This window comes from Eupeodes corollae, chromosome 1, assembly GCF_945859685.1.
Source record: "Eupeodes corollae chromosome 1, idEupCoro1.1, whole genome shotgun sequence".
In the NCBI taxonomy this organism is placed as follows: Eukaryota; Metazoa; Arthropoda; class Insecta; order Diptera; family Syrphidae; genus Eupeodes; species Eupeodes corollae.
Genome location: NC_079147.1, coordinates 293,200,911 through 293,223,784, shown reverse-complemented (window position 1 = coordinate 293,223,784; position 22,874 = coordinate 293,200,911). Strand labels below are relative to the sequence as shown.

The 22,874-nt window shown below is 33.7% G+C and overlaps 1 protein-coding gene across 1 annotated transcript in view; it reads right to left on the bottom strand.

The window, feature by feature from the left end:
- The window catches only part of LOC129940402 (MOB kinase activator-like 2), a 393,909-nt gene extending 372,003 nt beyond the window's left edge, over positions 1–21,906 (bottom strand). The window contains exon 1 of the mRNA XM_056048723.1: positions 21,629–21,906. Coding sequence (XP_055904698.1) covers positions 21,629–21,891 — 263 coding nt within the window. The 5' untranslated portion in view covers positions 21,892–21,906. The remainder of the gene's footprint in view (positions 1–21,628) is intronic.
- Between the last annotated feature and the right edge of the window lie 968 nt (positions 21,907–22,874).

Here is a 22,874-nt window from a genome sequence, read left to right as displayed (position 1 = left end):
GGGCAGACGTCAAGGCTCACCACGGTTTCAGATTTTTATCTGTCATCGAGGAGAATCCGTGGCCTCTCCCAGACACAGCCGATGCAGGATGGTACTAAAATCGTGTCAAATTCATCGCCTGTGGTGATCAGAGATCTTTCGATCTATACAGGGCTGCTGTCAATGGCTTGCCAGAAGACTGGCCGGGTGCCAAGCTCGAGGTTGTTGCAAGGGAGAATATTCCTTGCCGGCCAAGAGCACGTTAGTGGTCCCGGCTCTACACAACTGCCCAGATATGATCATGAAACGGATCAAAACAAGTAATCCGGACCTGCCTACGCACGACTGGAAAGTACCAAAGGTTGAGAAGGAGACAGTGGGTCACTATAGATCAGCTCTCGTGTTGATCAATAGGGAATCACTGGCTCCACTGGCCGCGACCAAAGGCGTGATTAGGTATGGTTTTGATGAAATCCTGATCCGTATCTATAAAACAGATGAAGATACGCTCAACACGCCCCCCACAGAAGCCCCTCCAGCGGAAGAAAAGCATCACTAAGTCGATGCAACACCACAAGTGGAACCATCGACATCCACAGCCCCAAACGAGCCATCCGACGTGGAGGATCAAACTACAGTCCGACATGGAGACTGAAGACGCCACCTTTACCACCTTTTACTTAAGTCCTTCTCAGACGATGAAAACGCCGACAAAACAGTGGTGGAGGTTGATCTGACTAAAAGTATCAATGATGCGATTAGTACAGATTAATCTCCATCACGCCATCATGGCCACAAACAACCTGGTACTCCGACTACATAGGAACAAGGAAGACATCGTCTTGATACAGGAGCCGTGGGTCTCAAACTCCATCATCAAAGGTCTCAGGACTCCTGGATATAAAATATTGTTTGCATCGGAGAAAGGTGAACCAAGGTCATGCATGTTGTCCAGCATATTGATGATTATCGATTACTAAAGAACTTTTATTCTGTAGGTAACAATAAACTTTTAAGTCGATAACAGAATTCGTTAAATGAGTTGCAGTTGGATTTAGAGTGATTCTTTGACAGTTTTATTATAAGAGAAATGTCAAAATTGTCATTTAATTTGTTTCTTTTGGAAAATTTGGGGCGTGTTCAAGAACAAAGTAAACATATTAACAAAATTTCAAGTGTTGACATGGTCCTAAATTGGAAGTGTTTCTACAATTTAAATTACAATATTACTGCAAAACCAAAAATTCCCGTAAAGCTACTGTCATCCTGTCAAGGAATTGCAAGAAAATACTATCTTTACAGTTTTGTTAATATTGCAGTCCTTAAAAATGTCCACCATATTGATGATTACTAATTACTAAAGAACTTTTATTCTCTAACAATAAACCGTTATGTCGATTACAGAGTTCTTTAAATGAGTTTTTTTGACATTTTTACTATGAGAGAAATGTCAAAATTGTCATTTTATTTTATTTTGTAAATCAGATAAAAAGCGTTTATTTTATTGCTTCCACGAACCTTTTTCGAATTGAGAATTGAATGTGGAATTAAATTTTAGAGTAGAAAATGTACTCCCTAAGAATTAGATTGAAATTGCGTTGAATTGGAAAAACGGTTAATTATAAACTCAAATTTAATGCAGTGGCAATGAATTCTGTCCCTAGCCTTTAGTTTTATGATTTTTTGAATACGGTTTTGGTACAATTTTCCAAAGTGAATTCCGAAATGAAACCGAAAACCAGGACTCAAAATAATAGATCTGTCAATATAATGCTCTTGTCTTGTTTGATTTTGTTTGTTGTTGGTTTCCGCATATATTTATGAACACAGTGTCAAAACTTCTAATACAGCAATGTAAACAAACGAATTTTGAATAGTGAATAAACGTTTTAGAATTGTGTTTATCTGTCAAATTCAGTAAAAAAAATGGCGGTGTTCTTTGATGTTGAAATAGGATACGTTCAGATGGCGCAACTTTTACCTACATTCCCGATGATAAGGATTCCCATCTGTCAAACTATCGACAGTAGACATGTTTTTTTTCGGCATTAGACATATTGCTAGCCTGCAGAATTGATATAATTTTTTAACTTCCATATTGTTAAGCAAGAGTATAACTTGGTTTTGCGTCAATATTTCGCTACCAAAAGCATTCCTTCTTATTTCTTTAGACACTTCTAACACGGTACTGCCTCTTGCGAGGAATTGACAAATTCTCCAAGAGTAACTCTTGTCATAAAAAAGTGTTTTCTCAAATAAGCCGTTCGGATTCGGATATCGGAGAAGTTTCTCAACTGTTTCGTATTTTTTCGTTCCCCAAGTTTGTGCCGCGTAAAACATGACAGACTCAAATTCCGCTTTAAATATCTTCAACTTGCTGCTGTGTGCTATACTTTTGTTAAAAACACATATTTTTCAAGTTGCACTAATTGCACCTTTAGCCTTAACTAGTTTCTCTCTTAGATGAATTTTCATGCTCAAATTTTTCATTAAGTGAACTCCAAGGTATTTGAAACTCCAAAGCTGACAATATTGATACAAGCGGTTTATCATTAACTGCAATGTTTCAGGTGGTGCTGCCAAAAGAACAATGTCGTCCGCAAACAACAATGCTTATTATTTGTCCGGCGAAGTCTATGCCACCTGGTAAGAGGTCTGTGAGATCTTCAATAAACAAGGCGAATAGACTCGGACTCAATGTACAACCTTGTCTGCCTCCCGATTGTGTTTTAAACTCTCTCGACAACTCTTTCCATTGCATACCTGAGCAATTGTATCGGTAGATAGATTCGCAATAACTCTCCCGTACTTCAATGACATTTCCTTATTATACAGCTTGTAGATAAGCGCATGTCTATCGATCATATCAATTGCAGATTTAAAGTCAACGAAAAACGTATATAGCTTCTTGTCCTTATTGAGGAATGTTTCTGCGATACTTTTAAGTGTAAGACTATAGTCAACCGTCGAATAACCTGTCCTAAAGCTAGCTTGAAACTCCTTTAAGAGCTTGTTGTCTTCTATCTATTTCTTAAAACGTTTTTGCAAGGACAGCGTGAATATTTTACATGAAGCATTTAGAAAGTATATTGCTCTATAATTAGATACCTCGGCCAAACTCCCTTTCTTATGAATCGGGAAAATGATGGACTCCTTGAATTCTAGTGGTATCATTCCTGTTTCCATGAAAGCTCTGCTGTTCCATACTTATAAAATTCTGCTGGTATGCCATTCGGTCTGCATGCTTACGCATCCTCAAGTTCCATTACAGCTGAAATCATTTCTTGGTGTCAAGAGTTTCATTTTTAAAACCCGGAGTAGCGTATTGAAAAACAAGCTTCTCTTCTGTTGGATTCAACAAACTCTGAAAGTGAACTGCCAGCTGATCAGAACCTACACTAAAATTGATTGAAAACTTTTTTCCAAAACTCCATTCTGCTTTTACAAGACGCTTATCTCTTGGATTCAGCTTCAAAGAATGCTGCCTTCTTTAGCTTACATATTGCCTTGAAAGATCTATTAGCCAACAAATATTGATATTTGAAGTAGCCATCATTCGAATATTTGTACCTATGCTCTAAGCCAGCTAAAGATAATTCCCGTGCCTTTCTACAGTCTTTATCAAACCATGGCTCTATGAAGTTCTGAGATATCAAGCCTTATTTGATATATCATCTTGTTTGTCAGTTTCCATTCCAGTTTCGGTAGGGAATTTATAACCTTGGACTCTTGAGCTTCTCTGGAAATCAGTCCGAACGATATGATCATTGGAAAGTGGTCTGAATACGGTACAGTCTCTATTTTCATGTCAATCATATGCTCATTCCATTTGTTGCCTACCAGAATATAGTCTATCACAGAGCTTCCCTGACCACTGACATTTATACCATTTGTCAGATTTTTTTTTAATGCGGCAACCCTGATTGCGAATTGTTCAGAATTATCGAAGGAGATAATTTTCTCTTTACTCTTGCATTTTACACTTTTATCTTTTTGTTTAATTTTCCTTTTTGTCAACTTGGTTCTATTTTGTTTGTTTTTCTTTTCGATGCAATTGATTTTTTTCAATGCCTTTTCCATTGAGTTTTAATTGATTTTTTTTTGCTGAATTCTTGGTATATGTCAAATTCAATGACAAACAATGCGCATTAACACTCGTATATAAGATTTTGTGTTCAATTAACGTGTACTATATGCATTTTCCAATATAATTGAAAATCAATTTGGTATAAAACTTGCCCGTCCGAATGTGGGATGGCTTATGCACTCATCGCACATAATAACCGTAAATATACGCAAACTTATACAATGTATATGTACGTAGGTATATACGGTGCTTAAGCGCATTCATTTACGTTGCGGTAGGCCACAGTTTCCGTACACACCTCCTCGATATCGACAAACAGTTGTGGTCATAATAATAAAGCCACAAAACGAACCAAAACAATTTACTTAAATGGCCAAAAATAAAACATCACCTCCTTGTTAAAAAAATAATCATCAGGTGATGTAATCAAAAACTTCAAAACTTTGTTAAACTTTTTCTCAAAGTTCAGTTAGGAACGCTCTTTGTATTGTCAAATAATACAGCTTTTGAAGAACTGTAACGAACTAAGCTTTTAGAAAATACCACGGTGTTTTTAGAATTTAATCGTTTGGACTGTACCTACAATAAAAAAAAAAACAAAAAACAGAAGATACAACTTCCCACTTAGTATCTACTAAGAGCATACCTTCCAGCTCATGAAATAGGTGTACTAAGATCAGTAAACCAAAAAGCTTTGTTTCCTCTTTTAAATTAATAACGAATCCCACTTTCTTTGATTATATTTGCAACACAAATATATGGCCTGCAGAGATTTTAGTCAAAGAATTCACTTAAAGTCAAAAACAAAGTGTTCCTTTGAAAACCAAGTCGAAAAACTTAACAGGCTTGCGCTTTTTTACCAAAACGTAATTGGACTTCGTTGCAAGTCTACTGACATTTTTCTTAGCTCCCAATCATTTCCATACTACGTATTCGTTTTGACAGAAACGTTGCTTAATTCAAGCTTTTTCGGCACAGAACTTTTCAGTCAAAAGTTCGAAGTTTACAGAAACGATCGTCATGTTGGTAATGCAAAGGGTTTAGGTGGAAAAAAATACATATTTCTCTTCTTCTGTATCTTTTCCATTTGAATTATCAATTGAACTGGTATATGTAAAGATAATGGTACACACTAAGTTTTTTTTCATTGTTAACGTCTACATTCCTCCAAAAAGTTTGGAGTCTATTATAACGATCTCTCCTTGGCATTAGACTATCTTATAAATTTGTCCAGCACTGACACTAATATTTTACTTCTAGGTGATTTTAGTTTACCACTCATTGACTGCATTCTATCCAAAGACGAATCCTGCCTTGAAGCTTCTTCTTCACAATTGGAACTATCTCTTCTCGATAAAGTCCTTCTTACTGACTTACAGCAAACAAGCTGTATTAAAAACTCAAAAAATCGAATTTTTGATTTAGTCTATTCTTTTTCTTTTCATTTTTGGAATTGCTGATAAATTAGCATTTTTTAACATTGACGAAGCAGTTTAAACTTTTTATAAGACCCTTAATTATTGTTTGAAAACAAAATGTAAAAATAAATAAATTGGGTGGCGCAACAGTTCGTTGTGAACCAGGGCCTAGTGACTTACAACTCGCAACCATTCCTGTGTGCTAGTAATGTTGCCAGGAATGGAAGGGACCTACAATTTTAGGCCGAATCCGAACGGCTAATTTGAGAAAGCACTTTTTCATGACAAGAATTACTCTTGAAGGAATTGTCAATTCCTTGCAAGAGGCAGTACCCATGAAAATTAATTTTTTAAATTAAGGTGGCACAGGCAGGGATTGAACCCAAGACCCCTTGCATGACAGTCCAACGCACTAACCATCATGCCACGGGTACTGGAAAAAAATGTACCCTTAAAGATACCAAGATATAGAAACTTTAGCTATTCTTGTAACACAAAAGAGTTGCGTTTACTGTAACAAAAGAAATAAGGCATGGAAAACGTATCTCAAAACTCTGTCTCCAGTCAACTTCTCTTTTTATGTTGAACTCTTTAACCAATTTAAGTCTCTTTCTAATTTTTTATATGCTTGTTATGTTACTGAAATGGGCACCTCTTTGCAAGAAAATCCTAAAAAAATTTGGAATTTTGTAAACTCAAAGAAAAATCATATGGCTTTCCAGTTAACTTCACTTACAAGAACCTTTCGTTAGATAAAACTTTTGATATCTGTAACGCTTTCGCAGCGAATTTCCGTGAGTCATTTGTTCATAGCCCTCAAGAAGTTGATGAAGTATATTTTCATAATTTTCACACTTTTTCGCAAACTAGTTGTAGTCACATACCTGTGCTACAGAGTACGGTCCTTGATCTTTTATCTGCGTTACATGATTACTGCTCAGCCAGTCCCGATGGTATTTCCACGATAGTATAAAAAAAAGTGTAGTATTGCTTTAGATCTTACGTTCTTATTCAAATTTCTCTAAAAACAGGGAAATTTCCTAGCATATGGAAGAAGTCATTTCAAACACCAATTTTCAAAAAAAGGTAACAAGGCGGATATAACAAACTACAGGCCCATTGCAAAGCTTTCTTGCATTCCTAAATTGTTTGAACAAGTTCTTTGTGAAAATGTAGGATTTTTTAGTAAAAATCTCATTTGCGAACAGCAACATGGTTTTCTGAAAAAAAGATCAACCGTTCCTAATCTCTTCACACTCTCAAACATATGTTCAAACGGTTTAGAACAAGGTTATGAAGTCGATTGTGTATACACTGACTTTTCTAAAGCTTTTGACCAACTTAGCCACGGAATTTTTGTATTTAAACATGAAGCTATTGGTTTTTTACCATTTTTCTTAGCTTGGATTAAATTATACCTAGAAAACAGATCCTATGATGTAAAATTCAGAAATTGTCATTCTGAACCTGTTGTTGCTCAATCTCGTGTTCCCCAGGGAAGCCATCTTGGTCCTTTTTTGTTCATCCTGTCTATTAACGACGTATCGTCATGTCTACGCTCAATTAAAGTTCTAATTTTTGCTGATGACATGATTACGATTACAAAGTCCACCCATGATAGTATCCTTTAACAAGCCGACATTCATAGTTTCACATTTAGGTGTGGGAAAAATAGCCTTTTAACCAACCCTTTAAAATGCCAGACGATAACTTTTACTAAAAAACGAATTGTTAGTGTATTTTTAATTACTGAATATCACAGCAAAAACTGTGTCGCGTCTCCACATTTAAAGATTTAGGTGTTAATTTCTGTTCCAACTTACTCGTATAATTAACACATCCCATTAATTTTATTGTTTATAAAGCAAGTTCTGTGCTTAGTTTTATAAAACGCTGGGCAAAGGAGTACAATGATCCCTATGTTACTCTTTCTTTGTATAATTGCCATGTTTATCCACATCTTGAATATGATTCGCAGGTATGGACTCCCTATCTTCCTTGGGACAAATCAAAGGCGTGTTAATACAAAACAATTCTATAAAAACCTGTTGAGCAAGTGTGGTCATTACTCATCAGTGATGGTTTTTGGGATGTTTCAACTCAAAAAGAGACACTAATTTACCGTTACCTTAAATATTTCAACAAGTGACCGATATGAAGCAGTGCTTTCGGATCACATCGTGATTTAAAACTGATTCTATTAAAGTTCTGAATTGGGTTGTAAATCCTCCAGGTCAATTTACGGGCCTCACAATCCGGATAGTTAAAAATTACTAAACTTAAATGGACAGTGCTGGTTGGTAAGGTGGTGAAAAAAAATTTGCAGAAGCTATACGACGAAAAGAATTTCCAACGTACTGTACTACAAAACTTTACAAATTTATTTCAAGCGTAGTTAATTATGTGTCCACATGAGTGTATGATATCTGAACAAATTTCTTCACAAACTGCGTTTACATTATCATTTAGCTTTTTTTAATTTTATCAATACGAAAAGCAAAGAATTAAATTAATTAAATAATTTGAATACTTATGAATACTTAATTTTTTTAAATTTAATTTCATTGGCTTAAATTTATGACCACAACTGTAGCTATACATAGTGGTGTGTGTAGTGTTCTACTGGCTATAAACACACCTACAGGAAATGTGTCCTGTTATATATCAATAAATCAATTAAACTTTAATAAATTACATTCGATTGTTAACCAGTTTTGACACTGAGAGTGCAAAATACACTGCAGTAATCACCGTTGGTGATGTGGTGATGCTTACAGTGGGAGATATGAGTATAAATATTGGAAAAGAAAAGTGATAAAATAAGTATGGGTTCTATAAGTAGAGTTCTACTTATTATATTATTAGAATAGAAGCGACAAATTCTTTTACTCCGTAAGTCGTCAGCAAGATGATTTAAAGGTGAAGAACTTCGTTTTATATAAACTTTAATTTGATGAGTAAAATGTCAATTTTTCAACTTTATTACTCAGTTTTGTTTCAAAGATAACAATTTTATTTCACTCTTTAGATCAAAGTTTGTAGTAAACGAAGTTCTTCACATTTATATCATCTAGCTTCTTCTAATCTTTTACTGCAAAACATTATAAGAGATGCAGCAGGCGTTATGAAGACAACATACAATATACGAAAAAAGTCAGATTTTTACGACCAGTCATGTGAAAATCTTAGAAAAAAGGCATTTCAATTGCTTAATTTCTTTAGTACAACATTGATTCAATTCGAATCGATTACATCGACACCTCAAAACAGTTTAAGAAATTTTTCAGAGAACAAAAGAAAACGTACGAAGAAGACCTAGCCAGAAAGTTAAGCCATTGCAAAGACACCACGGAGTTTTCGAAACTAACAAAAAAATAAACGGAAATGAAGGCGAAACTAAGAATACCAGCATTTTTCTGGAGGACTTAAGATTACATTTTTCAGGATTGCTAAATATCTTTTCGGGACAACTAGTATGGAGTTATGCGACACCACATACCAAAGATGATATCCTTGATGCGCAGATGACGGTTTTGGAAGTAGAAAAGGTAATAGAGTCGCTTCAAGATGGCAAAGCAGCAGGCACAGACGGGATTCCCGAAGAGTTCTTCAAGTATACTTCCACCGAATTTTAGCAAAAACTGGCGCAAGCACTCGATATCATCTTTAGTTTTGCTGTACATCCCGATTGCTTCGATGAGGCTATTATATGGTCAATACTTAAAAAAGGTGACCCAAACGACCCAGCAAACTATAGAGGAATATCATTTCTTAAGGCAAGTTTGAAGATTTACACTTCAATCCTAAATAGAAGACTTATTAACTGGGTAAATTTAAACAACAAACTAAACGAATATCAGTCAGGCTTTCAGAAAGGGTATTCTACAGCCGATAACATTTGTATTCTTTGATGTATAATATGAAGCAAACTCAATCGTAAACCTAAACTTAATACCTTTTTCGTTGACTTTAAAGCTGCATTTGATACAGTTGACAGAAAAACGCTGTTCTATATACTTTACAGCTTAGGTGTATCATCCAAGTTTGTTAAAGCACTGGAAAAACCTTACAATCAAACGACAGCTAGCGTTCATAATAGATGTGGCCAATCAAAATAGATCCAAATAAATCGAATACAACGTCAAGGATGGAATCTCATCCCATTGTTATTTGTGTTATTGTTTGATGACTTGGTTGATTGGCTTCCTTGTAGAGTGGAGTTTGAAAGCTTCAAAATAAAAGTTATTATGTATGCTGATGATATTGCCAATTTTGGCAGAGTCTTCGGCTTCACTGCAGCTTATGATCAATAGTCTATATGGTCATTGTAAAAAATGGGGACTGGAAGTACTCGTAAATTCTGCAAAATCTAAGATAATGGTATTCCAAAATGGTGCAGGTCGGATCGAAAGAGGAGAAAACTGGAGATATGACGGAGTAGGATTGGAAGTAGTCACGGATTATGTTTATCAGGGAATGACTTTCACGTTTAATTTGAACATGGACAAACACCTCAAAGCCAAGGCTGATGCTGCTAGAACGGCTATTTGGTCGAACTGGAAGACAATTTTCAATAATAACAACATACCAACAAACGCCAAATATAAAGTTCTTAACGCAACTGCAAAAGCAGTTCTGGGGTGTTCAGAAATACGAAATTGTTGAAAATTTGCTTCGATTTTTCCTTAGAAAAGTATTTCTCCCCCTCTAAGTACGCCTAAGAATATGTATCGTTTAGAAACAGGGCTTTCGACACACTTTGTATCAACATTGAAGCTGAGCGCAGACTATTTGATACAGGTGATTAATATGGACCGAAACCGATTGCCAAATATTATGTTGAGAATCGTCATGCGTCAAAAAACTGGATTCTACAAGGATTGGATTGATCTTGCTGCAAATTGTAGTAATATTCTAGAACTGAATGGGTGTACTGGTCTCTAGATGAAAAAAAGCACTGTACGAGGTTATCCAATCGATCGATGCAAATGAAAATAACACATTCATAGAAAAGGCTAGAACATCTTCGGAAAGGGACATTTATTCGAAACTTAACTATAATCTAAATGAACATAATTACTTAAGGCTCGATTTTTCAAGAAAAACTATTGGAACTATTTTTAATGTAAGAGGTGAACTTCTTCACCTAATTTGTATGCCACACAGAAACGTCTTGGTTAATATTTGCTCCTTATGCAACATGGGAGTGAACGAAAACACTATACACTTCATCGGTGTATGTCCAATATTGAAAAGGCTAAGGAGACAATGAAATAGTAAGTTACCTAAATGGAGAAGATTGGTTGCTGATCCAAAAATATAAAACCGAGGCGTTGATCTATAGAAGAAGAATTATAGATGAAAATTTTTAAACTATCTTTTTTTTTGTGTCTACTAAAAGTCATGTTTTTCTTTGAATTTTGTAATTAAACTTAAAGTAAGCAAGTTTTAATTTTTCAGTAAAAGAAATAAAAGTAATTTTGTTTCGACTAAACTAAAAGTCACAACTACTCCCCTTTTTATTGTTTTTTTGAATTAAAAGTGAATTTTGTGTTGATTTTAAATTGAATATAAAATTAAATAACATTGTCACTCGGACAGACGACATTTTTGTCATGCCTTATTATTTATTCCTTAAACCAAAAAATTTAGGTAACAAGAACTTTGAAATACTTGAATAAGAATATCTATCCATCCATCCATCTTTCACTTTTTAATATTATTTTATTAATATTATTATTTGAAATGTGCACTTGGGTGTATACTTCCTTTTTTTCTTATTTCTGTAATTCTCTAGTTCTTTCTTTAATTTTAATAGTTTATTTCAACTGGTAATTTTGGTAATTTGTTTTTATTTTCTATTAGAAGGTCCTACTGTGCGACCATTAATGCGGCGGCGATAGTACTTTGTGTGTCAGACAACATTAAATGCAAACTTAAAGTTCAATGTTTTATTGAAAAAGGTTATGTTTTGTGCTTGTTTTTTAGATAAATTGTTTTATTTATTGTTGTGAATTTGTAATATAATCAAACTCTCATTTCTCTTACTTTACTTACTTTTCAAAAATGTTATGAATTGTAAATATTCATAACTTGTCTATGTTGGGAAGATTAAGCTTTTTCTTTAAAACTTCTATACGCGACATGGCTATGAAAGTTAAACGCTTCTAGATTGAGCGGACATCCGGTCTTCTCAGCCAAATCCTTCCACTTTTCAAAACATGAGGATTTTTTTTTCCAAGGCACAGGTTGCTACTGTTTTAGGGAGACGAGATACATTCATGTTAAGCACTTTAAGGATGTAGTCGAAATGTAGTTTCTGTGTTGTGGTGGAAGTCCAGTTTCAATATGAAACATATAAGTGGGCGTTGACATGGGCAGGTGTAGTACTCGTTTGAGAAAAAATCTAAGCAGTTGTTCGACAGTTTGATATTGAAGGTATCCCCAAATCTGGGCTGCATACAACATAATTGATCGAGCAGTAGCCTCAAATATCTGGTATTTTGCACGTAGACCAATATTTTTATTTTTCATGCAGCTGAACCAAGTAGAGTTGATAGTATTTTTTGAACTTTTTAGTTTTTCTCCTAAATGAAACTTCATACTATTTGGTGACGTCATTATCAAGCCAAGGTATTTGTAGTTGTCTACTATTTCTACAGGAACCCCATTAAGTTTCCAATTAAAATTACCACTCCAAAGTCCCTTACCACTACCAAACACCATCTCTTACTTCTGTAATTGTGAAAGACTGGTCCATTTTTTGATCGTTGATGTAATTGACGCAATACTGAAAAGGTTGAGCTGACTTCTCTACATTTAAAAGGGATTGAAAATGTATTTTTAAATCCGATGTGGGTATGTTTATACCAACCCTAAGCTGTGATCCATTTAAAAAATGAACTGCTTTCCAAAACTCTTATTTCTAACCGAAATCGGATAATCCCTGTAAACTTATTTCAGTGATTTTTACTTTTGATGAGGCTTTTAAAGTGGTGTACACATCAGAATTGTTTTTTAGTATCACAACCAAGTGATTAATCTCGCTGTTATTATTATTGTTGTTGTTGTGGGTCAGTCGTACTGATTTCACCGAGTTTTCGCCACCTTAAGACAGATTCTGGCAGGACTCCTTCACCTGGTTTAATAGATTCACATAAACCTTACGAGGCAGGTGCACAATGATGTTTTTTGTAGTGAATTTCTGCATAAGGTGGTCAATTTGCGACTCAAGCTTTTTATAACGCTCTTCTGCAAAAGCAACTTTCTTTTCAAGTTTCATTAGATACCGCCATTTTGCGAGAAAGTTCGTCCAAGTCTGTCTTTGTTGCCAAATGCTGCAGGTGTTCTCCTAGCTTTTCATCAAGAAGTCGACCAAGATCGATAATGGACATATTGGTTACGGATATTTCAGTGTTTTGAAGTCTCTTTGTTTCCTGGAGATGCTTCTGGAGATATTTCACCAATAGAGCGTTTTTTTATGAAGCTAACTAGTGCTAGTTGAAATGTCTTTTGCCAGTAGTGTCAGTAGTGTTTCGAAGAAGTTAATAATAATTTAAATTCTAAAGACTTACTTCAAAGATAGTGTCTTAAGAAGGGAATACTACTTGTTTTATGCCAAAATTTAGGGAATTGGTACACTGCTTTTAATTAAATTTGATAAAAATACAGGAGCTAACTTTTAATACAACCGACTTGTTGAACTGTCAACTCTTTTTAAGTACTTGTCTCGGCAATATTTCTTTGTCCATTTTCATCACCTTGATAATGTAGTCAAAATGCAGCTTTAAGGTCCTTCAGAACAATGGAGGTTCAGTTGTTTCCAAATGCTACATTTGAATTTAAGTGCAAATTGGTAGCCATAAAATGCGCTTTACACCTAGAAAGATAACCTATGTCGAATTGACGTAAAAATCATGTGTATCACTTATGGTCTATGAAATATGGTTATCTTTCTAGGGTTAAGATATACCTGAGAAACCTTTCCACCTCTTCGTATTGGCATTATAGAAGTTGCTTTCACATGAAAAATGTTTAGCTTTGAACTATGCTCGACACCTTTATTATCGACTCAACGTTTCCATACAGTAGAAACTGCTCTTTTCGATTCAGCTAGCTTGGACTCAAAATGCATTTTTATGTTGAGGTTAGATGTTATTAAAACCCTTAAGTATTTGTACTCTCGAGCAATTGCAACATATTCACCTTTTTACATCCAATTTTCATTATTTGCATATCTTCCTCCTCCGCCCGAAGTATCTTAATTTTAGGCTTCTGTAAATTAACTGACAGATTTCAATTTTCACAGTATGTCTCCAGTCTGTTAACTCACAATAAATTATCAATACGATCTTCTAAATCATTATTTTGCTTTTCTAAACACACAACCTTGGCTGCAATTTCTTAGTATTTCATTTTCAGACTAGAGAATTCTGCATGCAATACTTGGAAATCGGCTTTTGAAGGAAGTTCGTTGATAAGACTTTTATTGCTTTCATCAAGCAATTTTTTCAAAATTTCGGTTGTAATTGGTGAACCCATTTTAGACAAAGGAAAAACTGGTAGTGATGCGGATAAAGTCGTTGAAAATGTTCTACGTTTATCTTTTCTCAGAAGTTCAGGTGAAGTTACAACTAGACTCCTTTTATTCATGAGTCGAGGTTATGTGCTCAATACTAAAAGTAACTAGCTTTGATATCTCTTACGCTGGTGATGACTTGCTTAGTAGAAATCTTTAGTTTTGCCGGATTTTAATGTTATTTTTACTATTCATTGCGTACTTTTTTCTTTTCTTTAAAGACTTTTCTGTCTAGCTTTGTTTAAACAAGTATAATCACTTTGACAGATCAAATGTCAATCAATCAAAATACATGCAATAACGACATGACATCTAAAAATTCTTAACAAACATACCTGTTGGATGAATGTTAGTGTCAAAATTCGATTAGGCCAGTTTATATTTTAAAGATTTCTGAGAATTTCCTCATTCAGATTGTCAGTGCAGAAAAATGAAATAAAAATAACATTAACTTTTCATTTTCACCCAGAAATCAAATAAGCTTCATTTTTCTTGAATTATGCGAAGTAAATAATTGAGAAATCGAAAAAAGGTTTTTCTTTCAGAGTTTTAACAGCAAAGGCGAACAAATTGTATCATTACGTTTGTTTATATTCCTAAGAATATAAAAATCTCTGAAAAATTAGCAAAATATTAAACAGTGACTTATTTAGACGTCTTGTCATTTTATTCCACTAAGTATTTTTAATTTTTGAATACATTTTTATTATTTTCTACAGAATATTTCCTTCCAAACCGTCATTCGTGTCAGTCTTATCTATAAAGACAAGCGACTTCACGTTGCTCTATATAAAACATAGCCCAGCGGGCCACCCAACAGGCGACTCTCCTGGACGAATATGTCGAAGGAATATTTAACGCAATGCATTGCCTTCTTGACAGCTGTCAAAAAGACCAACTATGAAAAAAAGAATTACCAGATTAAAAATCATAAAACGTCAAAATTGAACAAAAATCGAATTGCGAAGTAAACATTGTGTAACACTTCTTTTTTCATTAAATAATGTAGAGTTCATAAAATTGCATATTTAAATTTAAAAAAAATACATTTAGGAGCGGATTCTTTTCCCAATCCTGATAACTAAGAGATTACCTTGAGATTTCTTCGAAAAGAGCAAGTTAAACAAATTAAATTGCGACACATTTTTCTTATGCAATCATTTTGCTTCGAATACCTCTCATGTATCTTTTTTATATTTTCCTCGTCTATACCACGCCACGCACCTGTTTCTCTTTGGTGAACTCATAATAATGAAAATGATTATGAATTCATTTTAACAAACAATGCTCATACCCAGGAGAAGAAAAATAAAAACAATTGAAAAAAGTTAATGGAAATAATAATAATCGCGTATAACAGAGCATGTTATTGTTTTTTTCTTTGCATATTTCTTTTTTTTTCATTTACATCATTGTAAGTGAAATTTTCAATTTACGTTCCGCAAAGTCTTTGTTTTATGTACCTATAACATCTTTATGTGGATTTTGAAGCTAAGAAAAATAATTATGATACAAAGATATTTGAAATGATGTAATTTTAAGGTATATAACATAACAAAGCGCTGTAATGCAAATCTTGAGGAATTTAATTTAATTTTTCATAGGAGAACGACTTCATCTTTGACTGATTTCTTTTAGATAAATTTCCCATCATCGGGAATTTTTGAACATTGTGGTGGAATGTTATCGATGTGACATTATCCATTTGAGGGGGAGTTTTCATCTTCTTTATCGATAGCAAAAACATGTGACATTTGGTTAGTACCAAATCTTAACCGTCTTGATTATAGAAATGTGGCCAATGGTTGATACCGATTGAAGATTTCGAGTTTCTGGCTGCAACTTTGTCTGCTCATTTACCCAATGCAGTGGAAGGTACTTTCTCTAAAGGAACTCGAAATATAAATAATGTGTAACGAGGATTATCAAGATGTCAGCACCATTTGCACTCAGTAATAACAAAAAGTTCAACGCTGCAAAAATTTGGTTTGACAAGGACTGCGTAAAGCTACGTGAAAAAACATTTCGTTTCTTAACACTATTCAGATCTACTAACACCGATTTTTTTAAAAACCATCAGTACTTACATTTTAATAAGGAATATAAACAGCTTTGTTCTCAAAAAAGACTGAATATCTTCAAACTACTGCACAAAAATTAGGACTATAAAACATTTTGGAATAATGTGAGAGAATTAGGAGGGCGTAAACATACTTCTTCAAATAATAATGCTCTGTTATCGTTTAGTTCCGCCATGCCGAAGAACCATATTCCTGAACTTGATGAACCGATATCCTTGATTGAACTAGAAATTGTTTTGAAAACAATGAAGAACAACAAAGCACCGGGTGCGGATGGAATCCCAACGGAATTTTACAAAGATTCTACTGCTTACTTCAAAAACTGCTTAGTGGATTGGTTCAACCAACTTTATAGAGATGCTTGCATACCCATTTGTTTTAACACAGCCATTATTTACGTTATTTTCAAGGGTGTTGAAAGGTTTCTTCTCAACTTTTTAAGGAAAATCTTAAACTCTAACAAGATTTGGAGAAGAAGAAAAAGCTTTACAGTAGCTTCATTGACTTCAAAGCTGCTTTTGATACAGTCCATCGACAAGCATTGATTTACAAACTATATTCTCTTGGCCTCTTGAAAAAAAGTTTACTTTTTTATTCTAACTTTTTGAATTCAACGAAAGCTTCAGTATGGGAGTTCCCCAAGGATGTATTCTTTGTCCCATTTTGTTTGCACTTTATATTGATGCGGTTTGTGAAATCCTACCGGGAGCTGTAATATTTGGCGAATCTTTGATTAAAGTTTTACTGTATGCAGATGATCTGGTACTTTTGGCGGATAACCCATTTTCTTTACAACTGCAAATCAATAGACTTAAAGAATAGTGCCAAATTTGGGGCTTACTAGAAAAAACAAGGTTATGATATTTGAATCTAGTAGACTACACGACGTGCTGAAGAATCATGGTTCATGGAACATCAAAAACCAGCGTATTGAAATTGTGAGTGAGTTTACGTGTAAACTGGAGCAATCATGCGAAAGAGAAAACCAGGGAGGCCAAACTGGCCCTAAACCTGATGTGGCCCAATTTTTTTTGGAACAGCTTCATCGGCAAGCAGAAACATATACAAGCGCTTAAACCATCAATTGTCATCAACTTTAAACTATTTTTGTAAAGAAATGACTAGGGCAGCTATCGGCAGCATTTTTAAAGCTAGAGTCGAGATCTTTAATCTCAACTTTGTCCCCCATAGATCGGACCTCTCACAAATTTGTACTCTGTGCAAAAGAAGATATGTGGAGGATATAAATCATTTTATAGCAGTTTATCCAATATTTCAAAAATACGACGAATATATTTCTAAGTGAGTTTTTTGTTTATGGACCAACTTATTGACATTCTTAACGGGCTTAGTGGTTGGACGAAACTATTTAAATTTTTCAAACATGCTTCAGTTTATAGAAGTAGAATTTGAGCGGTCAGACAGACGGCAACAACGTCCATGTCCTTATATTCTTAGCTTTAAATTAATGTAATTTTATTATATAATCTAATCTTATCGACATCATTTGGACAGTTCATTCGATCCTAAATACGGATCTAAAATGTCAAACTTGAAGGTCAACGTACTACAAAAGGGTTGAATGGTACAAACTTTTTTTTAACATTGTAATATTTATTTGTAACATGGTCTTGGCACTCAATAATTAATTTCTAGTTTTAGTTTTATTTATGTTAATAATTTATAAAATGTCAAAAGAATGAATGCATCCAGGAACAAAGAAAATCTAAGTGAGAAGTTGCATGGGCTCTTTTTTTATTGTGTTTTTTTTTTAATTTTGAATTGGCTCTTTTGATTTGTTTATTTTTAAAGATTTTGTTTATAAATAAATAAATTGGGTGGCGCAACAGTCCGTTGTGAACCAGGGCCTAGTGCCTTACAACTCTCAACTAGAGATGGCAGAGTAGATTACGTCAGGTAATCTACTCGGTAAACTACGTGTAGTTAATTGGATAAACTACACATTTGATTTGTTTCATTTCCTACCCTAAATTTGTTACGTGTGCTACCTTCACAAAAACATTAAATTTCAAAAAGAATTTAAAAAAAACTAGTGAATAAGTAACGACTAACGATTGAAAAACACTGAACTATACATAAGAACCAAATATGTTGCGTAAATGAACTAAATCAAGGAATTCGAAGTTTTATGAAAGAAAATTGCAAATTTAATAATCATCTGTTTTATTTTTGTCGTTCATTTGAAGAGTATAGTGTATATGATATCTATCAATTTTTTGGAATGTTCTTGGTTAAGCCTGTTCCGAATTTTTGAGAGTTATTTTTTCACACTTTCACAGTTATCTTTTCGATGCAATTTGTCAATTTGGTGGTTGAATGGACATTTCAAACTACGTTTTGACGTCTACCGCTACGTCTGTTACATTTAACTACGTTAACTACCTAATTTGTGTAGCAGACGTAACAAATGTAGTAAATCAAAAAAAATCGCATTTCTGCCATCACTGCTCTCAACCATTCCTGTGTGCGAGTACTGTTGTCAGGAATGGAAGGGACCTACAATTTTAGGCCGAATCCGAACGGCTAATTTGAGAAAGCACTTTTTCATGACAAGAATTACTCTTGAAGGATTTGTCAATTCCTCGCAAGAGGCAGTACCCGCGAAAATTATTTTTTTTAAATTAAAGTGGCACAGGCAGTGATTGAAACCAAGACCCCTTGCATGACAGTCCAACGCACTAACCATCATGCCACGGGTACCACGGGTACTAAGATTTTGTTTGCTTTTTTTAATAAGGTTGTATTTTTCCCCTTTTCAGCTGTTTTTCTCTTTTTTTTTCGTTTGGAACAAAAAATTGGCAAAAATGAAATAATGATTTTCCAAATAACATGGCATTTTTGTGTCGACATACTTTGTTCACTCTTACAAATTTGGACCTTAAATATCGTATTCAGCTGGATAGCTTAATCATAATATAATTGCAACGAAGGTGGTATTTTCAATAACTGCACCTGAATCTGATTGAGATCCATCAGTTCAGACATAAGTTTTCTAACAAAACGAATATTTCGAAAATTTTCACTGAAACGTCACCAACAAATGTCAATTACAAATTTTCAATTGATATAATGGTTTTTCAACTAAAAGATAATTATCAACAATCAACAAATTAAATTTGTCTAAATGTATTTGTGCAACATTGTAATCGATTAAGTAAAATGTAAAAGCTATTTTAAGCAATTAACTTAAATCTTAAAAGGTTTTATTTACCTTATTTTAAACGAATTTAACATCTTACTTCTTTTTAACAATTTCCTAAAGTTAAAATCAGGGGTATGGCTGCTTTAACTCTTAGCAATTTGCTATTACATTGCACAATTGGTGTTTTTCTTTTTTAGTTCAAAGCAGAGTCGAACTGTCAACAAAATAATTGTGTTTCTTTTTGAGCTCTGATCGTTTAGAGCTTCACATTCGTGTTTCTTTTTTAGTTCTGAACATGTTCAGAGCGCGCTCTGTGAGCTCAGAATAAAATAACAGAGTAAACGGAGTAAAATGCTGAACACAAACAATTTGATATTTGAAAGCCGGTAAATTAAAAAAATCATCGTCAAAACATCGTCGCTTTAGTGCAAAGGAAAAATAATTTAGAAAAAACTAATTGCATAGGCCCGTTTAAGCGTAATTGTTTTGTTTATTTTTTCCAACTGTCACTTTTAGGCATGTTTTTATTCTTGTTTTTTTTTTCTATAAAAGACAATTAGCAATTTAATTAGTTACCAAAACGAAAAGAAAGGTTTAAAATTTGGGACTCCTTAGCAAATTGTTAAATATGTATTAAGCAAATTGTAAACTAGTAAATTGTTAAACCCTCATCACTATGTCCTTTAAAATTTTGCGCCATTGTTTTTTTAAGTTTAAATGAAGTGTTCCTATTTATTGGGTCAGTCCTTTCTGAAACCTAAAATAAGTTGACCCTAAAATCTTGACAGCCAATATTACTTTTGGAAAAAAAAATTAAGAAAGTGCTTAAAATTTAAATTTGTTGCCTTACACAAGTTTGAACAAAAAAAAAATTACGAAAAATTGAATTTTGTTCCAATTACTAGGTCCGTTCGCGTACCTTCTTAATAGAGTCTAATTTTACGAAAAATTGCAAACTTTAACTAAGTTTTTCGTAAAAAAAAGCGCTAACGAGAGAGCAAAATAATTCCCCATCCTACGAATTTTAGCTCAAGAAATTTCTTTGGACTGGTTTGTGAAAAGTGTAAAATTTGATAGAACTTCAAATAAATTAAATAAATGCAATTTATTTGATGTCACTTATAAAATTAAAAATTCTTTTCCAAAGAACACTGCATTTTTCAAGTGTCAATTTAATCAAGTTTTTTCATACAAAAAAAACAATGGACCCGCATGATCTTGCTTGAAGTTCATGTTATCTTGATTTATCCATTTACAAACAAAAATTAATTCTAAAAACGAAGTTAAACGATGATGTTTCAAAATTTATATTTTTTTGACAGTCGAATTGAGGGAAACAATTGTTGATTTCCCGTTCGCTTACTTTTTTGTAGTTTTGTCTTTTTGTGAGAGAATTTTACCCCCACTCTTTAAAATATCTCTTTTTACAAATTTTAGTGCAGAAAGTACGCTAACGGACCTATTATGACTATAGCTGAATGTACAAACGATTTTGGGATCTGTCAGTTACTCAATTTTTCAGCTATTGTCATGAAACTGACTGATCTCATAATATTGGACAGTTTTATACAATAAAAGGGACTTTATTCTTTTTCAGATGTCAATATTTTAAACTTGCAACCTTTCTTCACCAACCTCTGCCTTCAGTTGGTGGTTTGAAAAGTCCTAAAAACATTATTTTTTTACAGAAAAACGAAAGAAATATTACTTATCCTTTTTCCAATTTGAAAAGCAATCCTTTCGTACAAAAAATATGTAAATAAATTACAGAGTTATAAAGTTCAGCTTTCAGTTGAATGATAAAACATGATTAGCTGCCATTTTGACATAAGTAGACATAATATGACAGTTAGAGAGCATTGTCATCACTAACTTCTCAGTTAAATATCCAATAAATTTAGCAACACTATAGTTTTTTTTGACAGCAGGCCAATCAGATACAAGAAACTTGCCTTGCATTAAGTCGTCTGAACTTGCTCATTATAAGATCTGACAACCATCTAGCTTAGGTGACACAAAACTTTAAATTTTTTCATCGAAACGACTTTCATATTCACTCATTAATATTTTATTTCGTATTCAAAAATTAAAAGACTATAACTACTGACTTCAAAAAACTTTCCCAACGATTTTAACTCTTGTCTGCTGTTTTCTTCTGATTCTAGAACCAGTCTACACTCAATTTCAAAAATCGTCCGACTAAAGTCAAGTCCCAGGTATTGAATACCTTAAATTTAAAGACTCTAAACAAAAGTTGATATTTGAATTCTATCTGCATTAAGCTTCCTGTCATTTTAAGAATTTTTGGGTTTTGCAAATTACCTGCAAAAACAGGTGACAGTTTCTTCATAATCCAATGGCAATGTTATTTGTGGAGCATGTCTAGGCACTGCCCTTCCGGGTATATTCCTCGAACGACTATTTGCCGACGACGACGATGATGAAGTTGACGTTGCAGTTGATGCAGCTGAAACAACCGGAGTTGGTGGTGTTGAATCCGTATCCAAAGGAACAGCTGAATAACGCACAAGAATAGCCCGACTGACCCGATTACTGCCAGTTAGGTTTGACAGAGCCCACATCATTTTTAATCAGAATTGTTATTTGAAAAAAAAAAATACAAAACCCGGACACCGTTATCTTTGACAAACTATATATATTGTGGGATTAGGAAAGTATGTCCTTGGCTAGTACTAAATTTACGAAAAAACCGTCTCGGATTTCTTGTTTTTCAAACCACTCCAAAAAGTTTCCTCATGTAAACTGCATCGTTTTTATTTATTTAATTTGAAAGTATAATGCGATTGAGGTTGACTGGAGGAAGAAGCTTTGTAACTTATAAAACACTATTCTTTTTCAAAGAGAACCCAAAGACTGAGAGAGCTGTGTTTTTTCTTCAGGCCCGCCCCTTACATTTTACAAACTGCAAATGCAATCTGCATAGAGCTACTAATTAAATTAAATGTCAAGGATTTTGTATTTGTTTTGTTGTTGTTGTTGTTTTTGTTTTTGCTTCACTTGGTGAAGCAAATAAAATAAATACGATAAATAAAAACCTTCGCAGTCTGTTACTAAGTTGTCAAGCATTTAGTTGGATTGGAAGTAGGTAAAAAAGCTTTAAGAAAAAGAACGGAAGAAACTATTGATCGGGAGTGCCATCAGTTTAGTTGCTTAGCTGAGAAACCCTTTGTTTTTTTTATAGAAAGTGTAAACCATTCAAGCTGAAAATCAGAAAATTTAATAAGACAAACATTTTTATGGTTAGAATTATTAGAATTATATGTATACCATAATTTAGTCAGTTATAATGACGTTATAACTTTTTTTTTATTTTGCGTAAGAAATTGTGAGTATCTGAAGCTGTCATATTATTAATTATTTCATATCCATTTTTATGGATATGACAGCATTTGTTTAAAGGGGTTGTAATATGATTGATTTTTAAGGAAACCTATTCTAGGTAATTCGATTTGAAAGGTATGGTGATTAGTGTATGATTATATGTAAGTAATGGTTGAGACTGACCAGTAGTATTTATGTATTGTAAAGCTGTCTACAATTTCGAACT